Raw genomic sequence first — 16,143 nt, 5'->3', positions numbered from 1 at the left:
AGCAAAAAAAATTCAAACATAGACTTTTTGAGTCCTCTTGATTGCAGAAATCAAGAAATATTGTAGTTTTTGAACCTCAGTTTGCTTCGAAAACTGCATACAGTGTTGCTTTTACTTATGAACAAAACATATCTAGTCAAATGTGCACTGCAGGTTTATGTTCACATCTTATAGTTTTTTAAGAATATGTGTTATTTGAAAGCAAAACTCAAATATGCCCACTTAGACAGCATAAAATAAACTATCATAATTTAAAAAAAACCTTAAGGTAATGGCAATACGCTCTGGCTGTGAGTATTTAATTTAAAAATTCAATGGAGGAAGTGACAGCTATTGAATACATTTATTTTGCCACACATTTGCAGCAAAAAGAAGAAAACTGAAAACTCTGTGTGAAACTTTTGGATGATTTTTGTTATAAAAATGTTTAAAAAAAAATACTATATGAATTAGCAGAAACAAAACAAGGGTTGTTTTTTTCGCACAAAAAAAACGCTTAACAGACAAAACCTCAAAAGCAATAAAGTTTCAAATGTACAAAAGTACTTAACAACAGTGCTGTAATATTTAACCTGAATGCCTTTAAACTCTAAACGTAATTATTCGCTTTTGCACAAAACCCTAAAAAAATTTGGGGAACACTTTACAAGTGTTCAGAGCCCTCAATACGGTATAGATGACATAGCTAACATTTTTAAAGGATATTTTGGTAACACTTTACAGTAAGAGACCATTAAATAATGTTAGCTAATGCATTAGATAATACACTTAGTAGTCTAATACAAAGTCATGAATAAATTTGTCTGTTAACACTTTAATTAGTGGTTAATTAATGCTTAGTTATGCATTAGTTAACATTAAATAATGGTCTCTCACTGTGAAGTGTTACCAAAATATCCTTTAAAAATGTTAGCCATGTTATCTATACCGTATTGAAGGCTCTGCACACTAACAACACCAAAGTAACAGAAAGTTCATAAAGTTGGGTTGTTTTTAACCAACAGTGTTGATTGTGTGACTGTCATAGGGATAACCAGTTGAACTTTAAATTCACAAATTATTGAAAATGTGATAAAATAAATAAGAACACTAAAACAAAGATGCAAGGAACAGGCAGAAGGATGAAACTCACATTAGAATCCCCGCTTGGACTGAATTTCTGACGGCCTACGGATCATCAGTGTGGTAGCTTTTTTCTGACTCCAGCCACAACTTTAGAAACTGTAACTACTGTAACTGCAAGTAACCATGAGGTCTCAATACCTTGCACCAATGTCAATGAAGGGTTTGGAAGTGCCGTCACAGGTCATATCAGTATATCGGCTCTAAGGTGACTTGGGAAGAAGCTGTTTTCTCCTGTATGAAACTTTTTTTTAAGATTCATTAAAAATCATCCTTTGTTATACATGTATAATCCTAGCCCGCATGGCATATATAACTATAAACTGCAGATTGCAGATTACAGATAGCAGTTTGAATGGTGAAAAAAAACAAACCAACATGTGCTCTGAAGTTCACATCTTGTCATTGCTATAAACAAATTTTACATTTTTATGACATCTGAACAGTTGATTTGGCATAAAAACAGTTATTTTTCGCCCATATCTGTCTTAGTTACACGGAAATCCTGAAGAAACGCAGATCCCTGCAATTAAGACACAAAATCTGGACACCAGACAGAATCTTTCCTCTTGTTTTTGTCACTTTTTGGAACAAAACAAGAAGACTAGCTTATTGTTCTCCCTTTACCAGAGGTATAAGCATTACTGCTATGACTATAATAAACAACATATGAGCAACTCAATGAAAATGTACCATCTTCACTGTTGTTATCTACTTTTAAGACAAGACAACATGTCTTCTTAAAGAAGGCAAACAGTAAAGGTTATTTTCCACCCACTTCCATGCATCAGCTGACAAATCCGCAGAGTAAACCTAAAGGGCAAGTGCAGCTACTCAAGTCAGCAGACTATTAGTTTGACATCTGACATTTTTAGTAGGAATCAGCTAATACTATTGCACAGATGTCTGTCTACACAACATGCTGATTAATTTTTTTTTTTTGATAGATAAATGTATTAATCCCCCAAGGGAAATTCAGTTAAAACAACTTTCCAGCAAAGAACAGAAAGTAGCCACAGAGAAGAAGGCGTGACAACAGTGTGCAATAATATCATTTTGAGCTGATAAAATTTAGGAGCCAGATTTTGCCTTTCTCAGTTTAAACCTTGTCAAAACACATAACGAAAATAAACCAAAGAGTCAAATTGTTATGACATTCATGAAAAAAAAAGGAAATCGCAAAAATTCTGACTAAATTTGCTTCTTACCTTCAAGAATCTTTCCCGTTTGTTCTGCAGCTCCACCGGGCAGAACTTTGGCAACATAAGCTCCAATTTCTCCATTACTCCCGGGAACCTCTTTTCCTCCGACCACACGGATACCCAGACCATTTCCTGTTTGGACCCAAAGACAGAATCCCTGATGAGATAGCTATAACTTCAACAGTCTATTTTTTAAGACTGTGGACACAAATGTGTACCATGTGATTGCGCAAAAGGTTTAAAAAGAATGACTTAAATAAAGTATGATTCATTAGCAATTTTCAGGTATTATATTGGCCATAATAGAATTGTTATTAATAGAAAATTAAGTTTTAAGTAATTGTGATAAAGCTTTTTAAAAACACGGAAAGTGCTTTAAATATTAAATTAAAATAAGTCTAAATGAAAATTACAACTAAAAGTAATAATAATGGGAGGAAGAACAATAATGATCTCAGTCAAACATAAAATTGAGTGTGCTTTTTTTAAAGTCTAAGCAAAAAATAGACTAAAAATTAAAACGTTGATACAGTTAGTTTGACACGTGGTTTTTAAAATGCAAAATAATCAAATGTGTGACGTTCCAGCTTTTTTTTTGATTTATCGATCTAAAAAAGATTAGCATCTTAAGCCTGCAACAAATTATTTAAAAAAGGCAAATACTTTAAATTAGTACTAAAAAGATGCTGATGCAGCATCGGCATCCTTTGCCTGCAACAAGTTGTGTTTTAGAATTTTATGACAATAATAAAAAATAAAACTTGCAAGGACATTCAGATTTTCCATGTGGAATAACATACAAAGCTAATACTGTCTGCATTTCCATAATAGGTCAACGTAACAATAAACTGTTAATCTCTGTAAGATGTTTTCATTCTATTAAAATCATTTCTAATCAGATTTTTTTACCCAGAGTAAAAGTCTGCTCTGTCTGAATGAAAAGAATAATTTATCATCATACATCCTTCTACAAGATTTTTGTTATGTGTTGTTATTATTTCCAAAAATGTGTAAACTTGATTGTGGTGAAATAATCAAAGCTCTTTTAATTACAATCAATGAGTATTACATTGTAATGTGCAATAAGGATCACTGAATTGTTTAAATTACAATCAATAAGCTATTGATTTTCTTTACTTGATCTGCAATGTGTAGCAATAATAACTGGTTTATTTTGATAATGTGTTCTAATGATAATCAATGATTATTACATATTGGTTACCGATACTGTTTACTGAAATCATGAATGAATGTTTTCCGAAGATAATCAATCATTTTGTTACTTGAACAGAATCTATCGGATCAGAACCGGATTACAAAACTTTAAAATTAATTGACTCAGCAGGTTTGGGATTATATAAACTCGCTTCTTCCCACTCCTTTTTAAGCAATAAATCAAGTTCTACTTGACTTTAGTAAATGATCACTGTATTTAATTAGGCAAAATGTGATTTAAGTGACTTTTTTGTTTTGTTTTATTTTCTGTCTTTTTAAACTATGCATTTCAACATTACTGCAATGAGTTTGATGAATATGTGTAAATTATTTATTGTTTTGACTACAATGCTTGAAATAAATCAATAAAAAATCAATCAAAACATTTCAGTTGCAGAAGATAATATGGATTACACTAAATGTGGGACGAACAACATCCATTTTGGGGTGGAGCTTCATTTGTGTCCTTTAAATTGGACAATTGTGCGAAGGAATGCTACAGCCGGAGATGGAATTAACCCTTTTAATGGGATTTAGTATTATGTAAAAAAAAAGGCACTAAGCCAGGGATTTGCAACGTTTAGTGCTAACCTTTTGGTCAAGTTTTTTTTTTTTTTTTGTTTACTGAACAAAACCCAACAAAAGGTAGCAAAGTCCCACAGTACTGTTAAGAAAAATACTATTTATTTATATTTTGTGGCCATTAAGCCATTCATTTATAATATGAACAGTGGTATATTTCTATTATAAAACTTGTGACAGCACCACATACAAGTTCCTTTCAAAATAAAATCCATCATGTGTCAAATAAGATCCTGCTGCAGTAGATTTTTAAATATACTTTAAGAATTTTCTAAACAGCAACTAGACTCGAGATAAGAATGAGTCTAAATTAATTCTAATAATAAACCCCTTTGATATAGGAGCAAACTTTTGACCATCATTTTGCTTAGTTGTCCGACGTGTGCACTTTAAAGAAATTATTTTAATATCTCTTGATTTAATTGCTACTCTTGTGAGATCATCTCAATTTAAAAATCTTAAAATGAACGACAAAACTTAATTAACAAATCTATTATTTATTGAGATTGTTGGATTTTTTTCTTAAAAGCCAAAGAGTCTCATTGTAGGGATAAAAGGCATGTGGCTCTGGAGCCTTAGGTTGGACTAAGCCAACTGTCATGCTTTGTAAAACAAATAAGGCCCATTTTATTATTTACATTTATGTATAGTTAATCTTTTATCTAGGGATTATCTAGTAATCAAACCTATTTTCAGTTATTTGAAAGAGACTTTTCTATGCAGTGGAGAGAACACACTTTATGGTGTGCCAACAACACACTGGGTTGTATGCTCCTTTGTGAGGACTTCATGTGTGGACCATTACTCTTTGCAGGTGTTCTACTTTACCTGAGACAGTGCGGTCTTTGGGATCCCTCTGCAGTTTGACCCTGAGGTGAGGGAACGGGTAATACGGACCTTTTCCCTGTGGCCCATACACGATAAGAAGAAAACTTGTAACGCTTTATGCAATCATACTGCTTTGTATCATATTTTATATATATATATGTATATATATATATATATATATATATATATATATATATATATATATATATATATATATATATATATATATATATAGTTATAGGTATTTAGCCATAGTTTTTGTCACTAAACATATCTAGGAACTTGAATGTAATATTTGTGTGTCCAAAAACCTCCAAGTTCACCTGTCTCTTTTCCTTTCCATTCTCTGTTCGTCCATCCCTTGGCTTTTCAAACCAGTCTGTTTCTTCTCGTCTAAGATGGTAGGCTTCAGGAATAAAAACAAGCAGTGCTTAAGAATCCAATACAACACTTTGCATCTTTCTGTAAAAGATGGATGTTAGCTTGTTAGACAAAGTTTTTTATGCTTTTCAAAACAATTTTAGGCGTTTAAAATATATATATTGTCAAGCGGAGAAAAAATGTGAATGCTAAGCAGATGGAAAAAAAAAATAATAGAACATCTGTGACTGTGATGCTGGGGTTAAAAATGTCTTCCAAAATCTTGTGTTGCTCTAGTTGCATTCAAGTTAAAACATTTTCACAACAATTGATTTCTAATCACAAATTACCTACCCAGCATTTACTTGCTGATGCACTTAAAATATTTGTGGTATCTTAAAGAACTGAACTAATACTCTACCATTGGTTGCATCATCTCTGTTCAAAGCCAGCATGGATTCACTTAGGGCTGTAATCAAGGGCAAATGGGTTTATTTGCAATATGATGGAAGTTTCTAGATTTCAGTATGTAAAACAGAGAAGATAAGCAACATTTCTGAGATATAACATTTTGATTTGTGTTCTCCAAATTAGGAAACGACAAACAATTTTTTCACAGTATTAAAAATTTTTTGTTTGGTTTTACTTGTCAACATAAATGTGTCTTTTTTCAATAGCCAGATTAAGTAAATACAGTAAATAAAGAAAATATTCAAAAGTAATCTTTTTCTGTTTCATGTACTTGTTTTATCAATTAGATGCATCTATACAACTGCCTGTACTTAAGCTACGTTCACACTAAACGCGATTCACGCATCAGGGGCGTCCGGTTTAAATGTTAAGTCAATGTTCAGAGGTGATCGCTTGCTGGAGGGCAGGCGGGGAGATCAGCTGTGTAATGGGGAGGCCACAGCTGTTTGGTCAATCTCCTGAACTCTATAAAAGTTTTCTTATTCACATTGAGACAATAATAGACAAGATCCTCTAATTGTAATCTTATTTTTATTTTCTCCACTTCCGGACTAATGCGGGAAAGCAAGTCTTCAAATTGGGTCACAGAGACACACAAAGACCACAGAGAAAGCAGCTGTCATTCAGATGCAGTTCGCTGTAGATGGTATAGCTCACTGTGCAGGAAGAGTCTCTGAATGATCTCATGAACCCAGAAATGGAGACGTGATTACGGATTTGTAGAACTCTTAAACACTCTAAAGATTATCTGTGTCGTCCATGCATTGATAGTGAGATAAAGACAGATACTGCTCAATGTAGTGATGAGGCTAAAAACATCTGGCGATAGCTCCTCCCCAACGCATCTGGGGCATCAAGCTTGTGAACACATTTTTGGACAGGCGTCAAGTAGCAAATTCATTGTGAATCAAAAGAGATTTGTCCGATGCAACATTGGCTCGCTAATCGCGCTCAGTCTGAACTTAGCTCAATAAATCTTAATTAAAATAAACAAAACAACTTTTTCAGAAGTTTATATAGATCACATACACAAAATACACGCCACTGTAGCTATAGCTTTGAATAAACAAGTCAACCTTGGGGTTAACTTAATGCTAACACAGTATATTAAGACTTAACACAAAACAATCAAGAGAAGACATGCAAAATAAATGTATGCATGCATTGTGCAAACATTTATAACACAAACAATACATTTTGTCAATCCATGCATTTCGGGCTTCCTATGATAAAAATCTACTGTGCTAACATTCTGGCTCATTAAGATTTAGATTTCCCTCTGAGGTTAGTGACTTCAAACAATTTTAATTGAATCCACAATTTATCAACTAGAAAAAAGAGTACATATTTAACTATCAACAGTATTAACGCAAATAATACAAATAATTTCTGAAAACTATGTATATTTAGCAGTTTTGAAGAGGCACTTTAAAATTTGTAAGCTATGGAATAAAAAGAGGAATAGGACCCAGGGATTATTCAGTTATATACAAATTTAGGAACAGTTTATGTAGATTACTATAAAGCAACAAACATTTATATAATGATCTAACTCCTTTGTTATATTTCAAAATCCTATTCTGTTGAAAAAGGTGTCTAAGGTGACTAAGCTTTGCATGCATTTTTAACAGGATGCAAGACATGTTCAAGTCAAAGGACATGAAAAAAGAGACATGCATGCATGCACACTTTAACACATACAATAAAGACTAAATAAAAGAAAGAACATTGATGACTGCAAATGTAGAACATAAAACAAGAAAATGTCAATGTCTGCATGCAGGTTTTTAGTTTTTAAACACAACATATTTCATGCAATAAATATGCAAAACAAACTAAAACACAGAAATATTACTAAGAAAATGTTGAAAAGGAAAAGTGTCCCAATATAAGAAATCTGTTTTTTTACCTTCGCTATCTGACATTGTGCCCTGAAGATCATCCAGTATTGCATAACCTCTGCCCCTTGTTGGTTCTTCCCTGATATGTTGCTGTTGCTGAGAATCCTGTAAGGATAGGCATGACCCAAACTGGTCCCTTGAATCAGCTGAGATTGGAGGCAAAGGTCCTGCTGATGCACGGGCCATGCCCATAGGCTGTCCAACAGGGCTTAACGGACTCTCTTCTTCTGAGTTCTGTGCTACAATGGGTATTCGGCCACGGCCACTTTGTACAATGGGAAGGCTTGTGGGTTTAGTGCGACCAGAAGGGGTTTGATAACTTAAACCATCTCCAGATGTTTCTCCATCTCCTTTGAGCCTCAGCGAAGAGCTGGAAAGGTCCCTTTTAATAGATAAGTCTAAGCCATAGCACGACGTTGGCCTGGAAGAGGGTCTTGAGCGACTACCACTAGGATAAGCAGAGTCCAAACCCAAGCTCTGGCCCAAGTTTAGTGAACCAGCCAAATTGGCCCCCAAAGTGGATCCAAGATACTTTTGCTGTTCAGCAATATTCTTACGGAGGCCAAACGTAATTTCATCCTGCATTAACCGACTAGTTCTTGGGGATGCACTAGAAGATCCCAGGTAGCTGGTATAGTCAGTCTCTAAAGCTCGACTGTCTGAGATAGAGGAATACTTTGAAGAGAGTTTTGGATCAAGTAGAGGTGTCTTCTGTTTTTGGTACAACATAGATGTCGGAAGCTGTTTTGCCGCCTGCTTCTCTAGAGTAAGTCGACTTATGCTGTACTTCTCAGATTTAGGGTAATGTCTTTGGGAGTAGCTAGATATGCCAGAGCTTGGAGTATAGTAATGCTGGGAGAGACCAGTCATTTGTTCCAAGTTTTCTGTTCCTCCAGTACTTCTTCTGAACTCTTGTTTGAGCTGTTGCTTCAAAAGCTTGAGTTCATAGGGCTCTTCCATTGTATCTTCTTCATCGGGTGTCTTTCCAAAGGCATGAAGCCTCGAGGTAGAGCCCAAATAGTCAGTTGATCCTAAATCTGCAGCACTTCGTCGCAACAGCTTCTCTGCCTTAGCCAGCTCTCTCTCAGCGAGGCTGTATGAAGAGGAAAGACTTGTTGGGGTCTTGCCTAGTTCTGCAGCGTCTTCCAAAAGCATGTAACTTCGAGGTGTATGGTGGTCTACATCTGTGTAATAGGAATCAGAAACAGCTGACATTGGGCTGCCCGCTATACTTCCCACTTCTAAGGCCCTGAGATCGAGGTGGTTGCCATATTTGTCATATTTTACACCTAGGTAGGCTGATGATGTAGGATCAGGTTGGCGGCTAATGACGTCGTATTTAGTTGCATCTAGCTCTGAGAGGAGGGCCGCTTGTCTTGCAGCTTTTTGTTGCAACAAAAGCATCTGCTGGTAACTCTGTTGCTGTGAGCTTGTGAGGGATGGGACAGAAGAATAAATAGAATGAGATGGATAAGACTGTGGAGTCTGATAGATAGAATGCTGGTACTGGCTTTGAGGGTATTGATATTGAGAGTATTTTTCATACTCATGCTTTGTCTGAGGTGGAACAAAGTCATCCAGCTCTGACTGAGGAGCTGTCCTCGGGCGTTCAAGACCATGACCTTCAATTTCCTCATCCTCACCAGCTCCGTGCCCACCTCTAATCTCTCTGATATTACTAACTTCACTGTCAGACATGTAGTCTCTGTCCTCTGCAACACTCTGAAGGTAGGCCCTTTCCCTCTTCTCTCTTTCCTTCAGCAATACGTCTTTTCTACGATTGATCCCCATTTCCAAATATCTGAGCTTAGCATCAATTTCTTTCTCTTCTTCATCCAGTTCAGCTTGTCTTTTGCGGAGTTTCGAAGACTCACGCTCCACCAAATCCAGCTCACGATCTATGTCTTGTAAGATCTTTGCACGTGCCATGTTGGAATTCCGACATTGCCTTCGACGTGCAGAGCTAGTGCTGTATGCTGTCTGCCCACTGGTTGTTGATTCTTCCTCTGATGGTGGATTTGGGAGCGTCCTCTTCACCTTCTTCTGCATACTTGTTGGTGTACCAGCTGAGGCTTTTCCCTATGGGGAAAAGGGGGTATTTAAACAAAATTCATAGATTAAATTTAGACATACATTTTTTTTTTCATTAGAAAAAGTGGAAACAAGAACACTTATTGGTTTTATAGTTAATTTGTGTCTAAACTTGAATTTGGTTTTATGTGTTTTATATATTAAAGGTCCCTCACAAACAAGGCCTATTCCCCTCAATTTTTAATGAACATAATTTAAAGTCTAAACATGTCCCTTTATCATCAATAGTATGCCACATTGTAGTCAAAAAGAAACTCTTTGAATCTTAAAACAAAATTAAATGAATATTTATTTTAGGAATAAGCCAAGATTGTCAAAGTTCAATTAATTTTCTGTATAAATAATTACATTTATTCAACATGTACTCACTGTGTGGCCATCAAACTGGGTGCCTGATGTTGCTCTTTCTTCTCCAGTTGGACTCATGGGCTTGGGATCAGACATGGATCTCTGCAATAATTTTTGTCCTTTAGGACTAACTGGGGAAGCTTTAGCTAGATCAGTGGTTCCTCTTAGCATCTGTGGGCTTGTATCACCCAATGACTTATCATAGGAAACAAATTCAAGAGATTTACTTGGAGATATACAAGGGGAAATGGGTGAATAAAGCACTTTGGGTGATTTGGGAGGGGCTTGGAGGTTAGAACTATCTGGTTTGAGTTTGGTAGATTGGGCTATTTCTAAGGGCGTAGGTCTTTTCTTAGGTGATGACCTTTCAGAGTCAGACACTTCCATCCTGGCATCCATTAAAATATTTCCCTCTGTATCTGTTTGTATAGAAATTTCAGTATGCGCTTGAAGAGATATCTCTGACTGCCCAATCCTATCACCCCTGGCAGTACGTGGTCTACTTTGCCTGTTTCTAGTCTGTGCTTCCCATTCCTCTTGATCCTCATCATCAGTCTGCACACAGCTATCAACACTCTTTTTAGCACTTCTCTTTTTTCTCCCTGCTGTATATGCTTTGCTGACAGTCTCGTCTTCCTCATCTGTCTGGCACCCACTATCAGTGATCTTTCGGGAAAGTACTGTGCCATCAGGCCCTAAGACAACTGCCTCTTGCAATCCATGTCCTGGTATGTCCCCACCAGGGTACATCTGACGAAGCTTTTGCTCCTCCAATTGAATTCGTAACTGTTCTTGGAGTCTCTGAATCTGTTCAAGTTGCTGCTGTTGCTGGGCATAGGTTTCTTTCTGCAACATAAGATGAGCCTGTCTTTCGTCTTCCTGCTGGGTTAGAATCTGTTGCTTCATGATTTGTAACTCCTCCAATTCTTTCTGTACTAGTAGTTGTTCTTGTTCACGAAAGCGTTGTATTTCATGCCGCTCCCATTCAAGTTCCTCCGCCAGGCGTTGTTGCTTAAGTTTCTCCATTTCTAGCCTCTCCCGCTCTGCTAGATACTGGTCATCACCAGGAACCATGGGTGAAGACAAAGCCTCTAGAGAAGCAGCAATAGCTTCAAGCGAAGCATCAGTGTAGGTGTCAAGGGATAAAGATGCTACTTTTGTGATTGCACTGCCGGTAGAGGCAACTCCTCTTGAGATCTCTAAATTAAGTGGAGATTCTCTTTGTTCTTCTGTTCCAGAAATGGTGGACAAAAAACTCTGGGATCGAGTAAGCGGGAGATTTTGGAGATTGGACAGGGAAGGCATGGTATCACTTGAGTGCATACCCGAAAAAGTGTTGTATGATGTACTAAATATGGATCCAGGCTGGGTAGTGATAGCATATGTAGATGGGATTGGTGCAGCAACAGAAGAATAGACCACTCCATTTGTGGATCTCAAAACATTGCTCATCCCGAAAAGTGTGGTGTCACCACTTGTGACTCTGGTTTGGGAAAAAGGGGGAATTATCATTCCGGCGTTTGCTCCTTTCTTGGAGTAGTCAACAGCTTCACCTGTCAAAAGTCAAAAATAGAAGTTCAATCTGTATACTGGACAGATATTTATTTCTGAAGACAGCCATGCCTTTTGCAAATAAAAAAAAAGAAAAAAACACAGGAAAAAAATGTCCAACATGCAAACAGCATGCAGGTACATGCCAAAAAATGTAAATGTCAAAAAGAAATCAAAGTTCATGCAAAATGAATAAAAGTAAGAATTAACAGCCCAAAAAATAAATAAATAGTTAGCCATGAATAAGAGGAGGCAGTTCAAAGTGACATTTTAAAGATAGGTCTGCAATGTCACCGCACTGACCTGCATCAGAAATCTTTGCTGAGGTAAGATCTATAGCACCTTCTGTTGTGCCACTGAAATTGTAGCTGTGTTTACTCTTGTACATAAACAGCCCGGCTTCTGCAAGGTTGGTGTCTGACATAGAGGGTTTAATTCCACCAAATCCTTTCATTCCGTAAGATGAGCGGTCATACTGATAGTGGTCATCACGATAGCCAAACCGATCCTCAGGCAAAGGTGTGGTGGGTTGTTGGGTAGTACAGCTTCCTGCAAATGGGAGCTTGTACACAACGTCACAGCATACAGTTCTTTTTCCTGCTGTGAGATCCACTGGCTTCCCATCATCTGTTATCACCGATGTAACCACATCTGTAGAGATAGAATCTACTGATACTGCAGTATTGAAATGCTTTGTTGTGCTAAGATCAACAGCTCCAGCAACTGTTGCTGTACCTGTAGTTAATCCATTGGCAGCACAGCTTGCAACTAAAGCTGGAGCAATAGTTACGGGAGTAGCCTGGAAACTTCCTCCACTTGTAATCGATCCAACTGAAAGATTAATTGGAATTTCTGCTGTAGCAAGCATACTTGGCTGAGAATCAATTGGCCGATAGATAATTTGAGAAACAGGTTCAAAAGCCTTGTTTTTGGTTAACTGAAGTGGCACTGAAGACACTTGATAAATGTCTGCATTGTCACATCGCTGGATTGTTGCAGAACATGTCACAATAGTAATGCTGTCCGTCACTATAGAGACAGTTGAAGATTCAGTGCTGAGGTTGACCACCGGTGACTGTACAGCACTGCTGTGACGACTGACTTCACCCACAATAGACTGACGATGCACATCTTGCCCAGTTGTCAAATCAACTCCGTTGACAACTGACTCAGAGTCCACCTTCGCAGTCCTAAGATCAACAACCTCGGAAGATTGAATTTGTCCATTTTGGCCTGGCAACTGGCTTTTGGGTTTTTCTGTTGAGATGGGAACACCATTGGCCCTTGGTTCTGACACCTGTGGTGGTGCTCTTTCATGAACAACAGAGACGGTGGTTCTTTGAACTTCTGTAGTGACCATTTGAGAAATAAGATTTGGTATACCCACTGGTGGCTGTGCTGAAGCAGATATAGCCTCAATTATATGACAGGAACTAGATACACGTTTTTCTGGGCTACATATCTCTTGACTTTCAATGGATTCTGTAACACGTGTGTAAGCCAGAGGCACTTTAGTTGAGTGAGATTGAGCTGACATTGGATAGTGCTGTGAATATGACACAGGCTGTGGTTGAGAATAACTATCAGAGTCAGGTTTATATGAAAAAGATGCTAGCCCAGGACTGGAGGGTGCTTGAGTTGTTAGATTATCTACTGGAGAGCTAGGCTGGGATGGCAACGTAATGACCACATAAGTATCACGTATATTGCTGGCATGTCTAGGAGACGAAGGAGATTTTGGTGAGGGATGAAATGCCTTGCTTTCTGTGGAGGGGCTCAAATTCAAAACTGTTTCATAATTAGCAGTGGGAAGTACAGTTGGTCTTGGTGGATGTGGGGCATGGGCAGGGGAAGATGACTGTGAGGCCGGCTTTGGTGCAATTGGAGGTTTGACTCCATGTCCTGGTTTGTGACTGTCCGCAATTCCAGCAGGAATTTGTGGCTTTGGAGGAACAGGTGGGGGATGGTGAGGTTTGTATGTTGGAGTAACTGCCTGTCTCACAGGTGATCCTTGGGGCATAGTCATAGCCACTGGTTCTGATCTTGTTGAAGTTGCTGAAGCCTGAGGTGGAAGTGGAACTGGGGCTTTCCTTGGAAAAACTGTGGGTTTTGGTGGAGTGGGAGGAGGGGCAAGTGGTAAAAAAGGTTCTTCTTTTTCCTGAGAGGTACCCCTGCGCAAGACATTTGGCTTAGGAGGAACTGGTGGGGCTGTTGACACTATACTGGGTGTACTGGGTGTATATTGTGGGACTGTGGGTAAGGGTGAAACACTGGCAATCACAGCAGCTGAGGTTTTTGGTAATGTACTAGATAAGACTACTGCATCTTCCTGCAATACTGTGGTTTGAGGTTCCTGATCTGATGTTGACAATGGCATGGACTCAGGAACTTCTTTCAAAGATTGTGTTTCTTCAGTTGATGTTATATCTGCTTTTTTCTCCTCCTCCTTTTTAACTAGAGTCTCATCATCAGAGGACAGCTCTCCAGAGGAGCACTGTGTCACTTTTAAGTCTGGAATTGGATGAAGTGCCTTCCTTGAAACTGTTGAACATCCTTCTGGCTCAAGTTGAGTTGGACTTGTTCCAGGAGTCAAGACTTTTTTCATTAACTCCTCATAGGCAGATTCAGCATCTAATAATGGCTTCCCATCTTTGTTGAGTGTCTCTGTGCTGCTTTTCGAGACTATGTTCTCAGCTGGTTGTAGCACTATTTCTGGGTTGGTGTTCTCTTTTTTTGGCTGCATATTTTGGTATTCTTGTTCCAGTTGCCTGAACTCTTTTCTCTTCTTCATCATGTCTTCATAAACTTCATCTGGGGATCTCAGCGGTTTGGGCTGAGGAGGAACAGATATTTTCTGTTGCTCTTCTAAAGCAGTCACTGTACGGTCCACAGTAGATGTGAAGGCATAGTCTTCAATTAAAATACCTTCATGAATGAACTCTTTTTTGAGTTGACACTCACTTTCATCAAGAATTGGAGACTTAGCCCTCAGCATGATTTCCTCATAGACTTCATCAGCAGATTTGAGAGTTTTTTTCTGAAGTTTGTCACTGTTTTGATCTTCTGTTGGAGAATGGAGGGATTCTGAAGTAGGTAGTTGATATTTTTTCTGAACTGCTGCAATCTTTGCAGCATGAACTTCAAAGCCTTCTGGATCAGACTCTATACTTGGGGAAAAATCAGAGCAAGATGATCGTCTGATTTCCTCCATTTCCGCTTCTTGCCTCTGTTCTTCTGTTGGTGAGGCATCTTCAATTGGAGAAAGGTTACTTGGTGGCGTCTTTTGATGCTCTCGTCTCCTTTGAGCTCGAATCTCATCTTTGTCTTTTTTTGACTTTTTCCCTGATCCCTTCTGTTTCTCTTGCTCCCTAAGCAGTTCTTCCTCTTCTCGTAACTCTTCTTCCTCTGAGGAATCTTCAATAGTAGGCAGCATTTGACCAGTCTGTCTGTGTTTGGCCTTTCTGTGCTGTTTTCCCTCACCTGTACGGATATGGCCCGGACTACTGCTGTCACTATCTTCATCCAATGATGAGAGAGATGTTGGGGATGTTCCAGGAGTGAAACTTGATGCATGTAGACTAGATGACCCTTCGCCCTTGGACTTATCATCTGGAGAGTCTGTGAGACTTTCCATTTCAGGTTCTCCGTCAGTATTAGGTATACGAATGGGGCTGCTGGTTGTATTCAACTCTATTTCTTGGAACTTACGGACTGCAGTGCCACTTTGCTGCTCTTCTCCTTTCGGTTCCAGTTCCTTCTCTTTTTCTGTGTCAGGCTTATCCAATGAAATAGAATGCCCTTTATCGTCATCATCTGGGCTTATGGTGGTTTTCTTTGTAAGTCGTCTAGTTTTTGCCGTTGTGCTCTTCTCAACTGTTTCAGTTTTTATTTGGTCCGTTCGTTTCTTCTCATCCTCCCTGATCTTTCGTCTGATGAGGTTTTCTTCATCTGATGGTGACGCGTCCTCATTTTCACTCATTTCTATAATCTGTTTTCTGATAAATTCCTCTTCATCACCTGATATTGGGCTATCTTTTCCAAAGCTCTCACTGCTATCATCCAAGGAATCTGCTCTGACATCCATGGGCACAAGAAGCTTTTTCTTTGCTGTGCCATTCACTCCAGTCTTCTGGAGTTTAGTGTCCTCTTCTGAACTGGGTGACTCAGGTGAAAGAGGAAGTACCTCCAATTTACGTCTAGTATTGAGAAAGTCAGTTTTATTGTCCTCTGTTGGGTCTCCCTGGGCCTTGAGAATGGGAAGGACAGAACTTTCCAGTTTTGCCAGGTCTGATGGTGGAGTTGGGATGCCTTCTTGGGTCAACACTTCTTTCACTGCAGGCTCCTTTAAACTCCCCTCCGTTTTTACCTGGAGAATTAACAAACCAAAATCTATGTTATTTCTCATTGATACGATCCATATCTTTTAAGAAAATAATAGGATATTGCTAATTTTTTTTAAAAAAAAGAACATC

General features: G+C 38.2%; 1 protein-coding gene across 10 annotated transcripts in view; it reads right to left on the bottom strand.

Moving 5' to 3' along the window:
- LOC101155978 (protein piccolo) overlaps positions 1–16,143 on the bottom strand; it is a 55,304-nt gene that overhangs the window by 19,917 nt on the left and 19,244 nt on the right. For 6 of the 10 annotated variants that reach the window (XM_023952223.1, XM_020714298.2, XM_020714293.2 and 3 more), the window contains exons 5-11: positions 11,975–16,037; positions 10,142–11,673; positions 7,690–9,760; positions 5,731–5,778; positions 5,273–5,355; positions 4,950–5,025; positions 2,331–2,456 (exon numbers count right to left, since the gene is read on the bottom strand). In XM_023952223.1, the coding sequence (XP_023807991.1) occupies positions 2,331–2,456; positions 4,950–5,025; positions 5,273–5,355; positions 5,731–5,778; positions 7,690–9,760; positions 10,142–11,673; positions 11,975–16,037 (7,999 nt within the window). Of the gene's footprint in view, positions 1–2,330; positions 2,457–4,949; positions 5,026–5,272; positions 5,356–5,730; positions 5,779–6,297; positions 9,761–10,141; positions 11,674–11,974; positions 16,038–16,143 lie in introns of those variants that run through there. The other 4 variants (XM_020714301.2, XM_020714295.2, XM_020714296.2 and 1 more) reach the window with 3 other exon arrangements.

This window comes from Oryzias latipes, chromosome 23 (assembly GCF_002234675.1).
Source record: "Oryzias latipes chromosome 23, ASM223467v1".
In the NCBI taxonomy this organism is placed as follows: domain Eukaryota; kingdom Metazoa; phylum Chordata; class Actinopteri; order Beloniformes; family Adrianichthyidae; genus Oryzias; species Oryzias latipes.
Note: the sequence above shows the minus strand (reverse complement) of the source record. Positions and strands in the feature narration are given on the sequence as shown.